The sequence below is a fragment of the Penaeus monodon genome, chromosome 15 (genome assembly GCF_015228065.2).
Source record: "Penaeus monodon isolate SGIC_2016 chromosome 15, NSTDA_Pmon_1, whole genome shotgun sequence".
Lineage (NCBI taxonomy): Eukaryota > Metazoa > Arthropoda > Malacostraca > Decapoda > Penaeidae > Penaeus > Penaeus monodon.
The window spans coordinates 31,644,961-31,645,420 of NC_051400.1; the positions used below are offsets into that span (position 1 = coordinate 31,644,961).

A 460-nucleotide genomic window follows, 5' to 3' on the forward strand; every position below is an offset into this window, starting at 1 on the left:
GGTAAACTTTTAAAAATTCCATACTAACATGTTTTTCATTTCAGGAATCTTTTGAGCTGAACCATGAGACACTGTACCTGGCTGTGAAAATCATTGATTTGTATTTGGCTAAAACCGTCATAAAACGAGATGTACTACAACTTGTTGGATCCACAGCAATGTTCATTGCATGCAAATTTGATGTGAGTATTGGAGACTTTTAGATAAATTGGCACTTGGTGATTCTGAAAGATGTTCAGAAAACTTTGGCTTGAATTAATATTTGCAATATTTTTCTCATAGGAGAGGACCCCACCGTATGTTGACGACTTCCTCTACATCTGTGATGATGCATACAAAAGGAAAGAACTAATTGAGATGGAAATAAAGATCCTGAAGGTCATTGGCTTTGACCTCGGTGTTCCACTTTCCTACAGATTTCTTAGGAGATATGCAAGAGTGAGTAATCTTTTGGATCTTT

The 460-nt window shown here is 36.3% G+C and overlaps 1 protein-coding gene across 1 annotated transcript in view; it reads left to right on the forward strand.

Annotated features, from left to right (window-relative positions):
• The window catches only part of LOC119581945 (G2/mitotic-specific cyclin-B3-like), a gene marked incomplete in the record, with an annotated part of 6,386 nt that overhangs the window by 3,735 nt on the left and 2,191 nt on the right, over positions 1-460 (forward strand). The window contains 2 exon segments of the mRNA XM_037930117.1: positions 45-182; positions 283-438. Of these exon segments, the coding sequence (XP_037786045.1) occupies positions 45-182; positions 283-438 (294 nt within the window).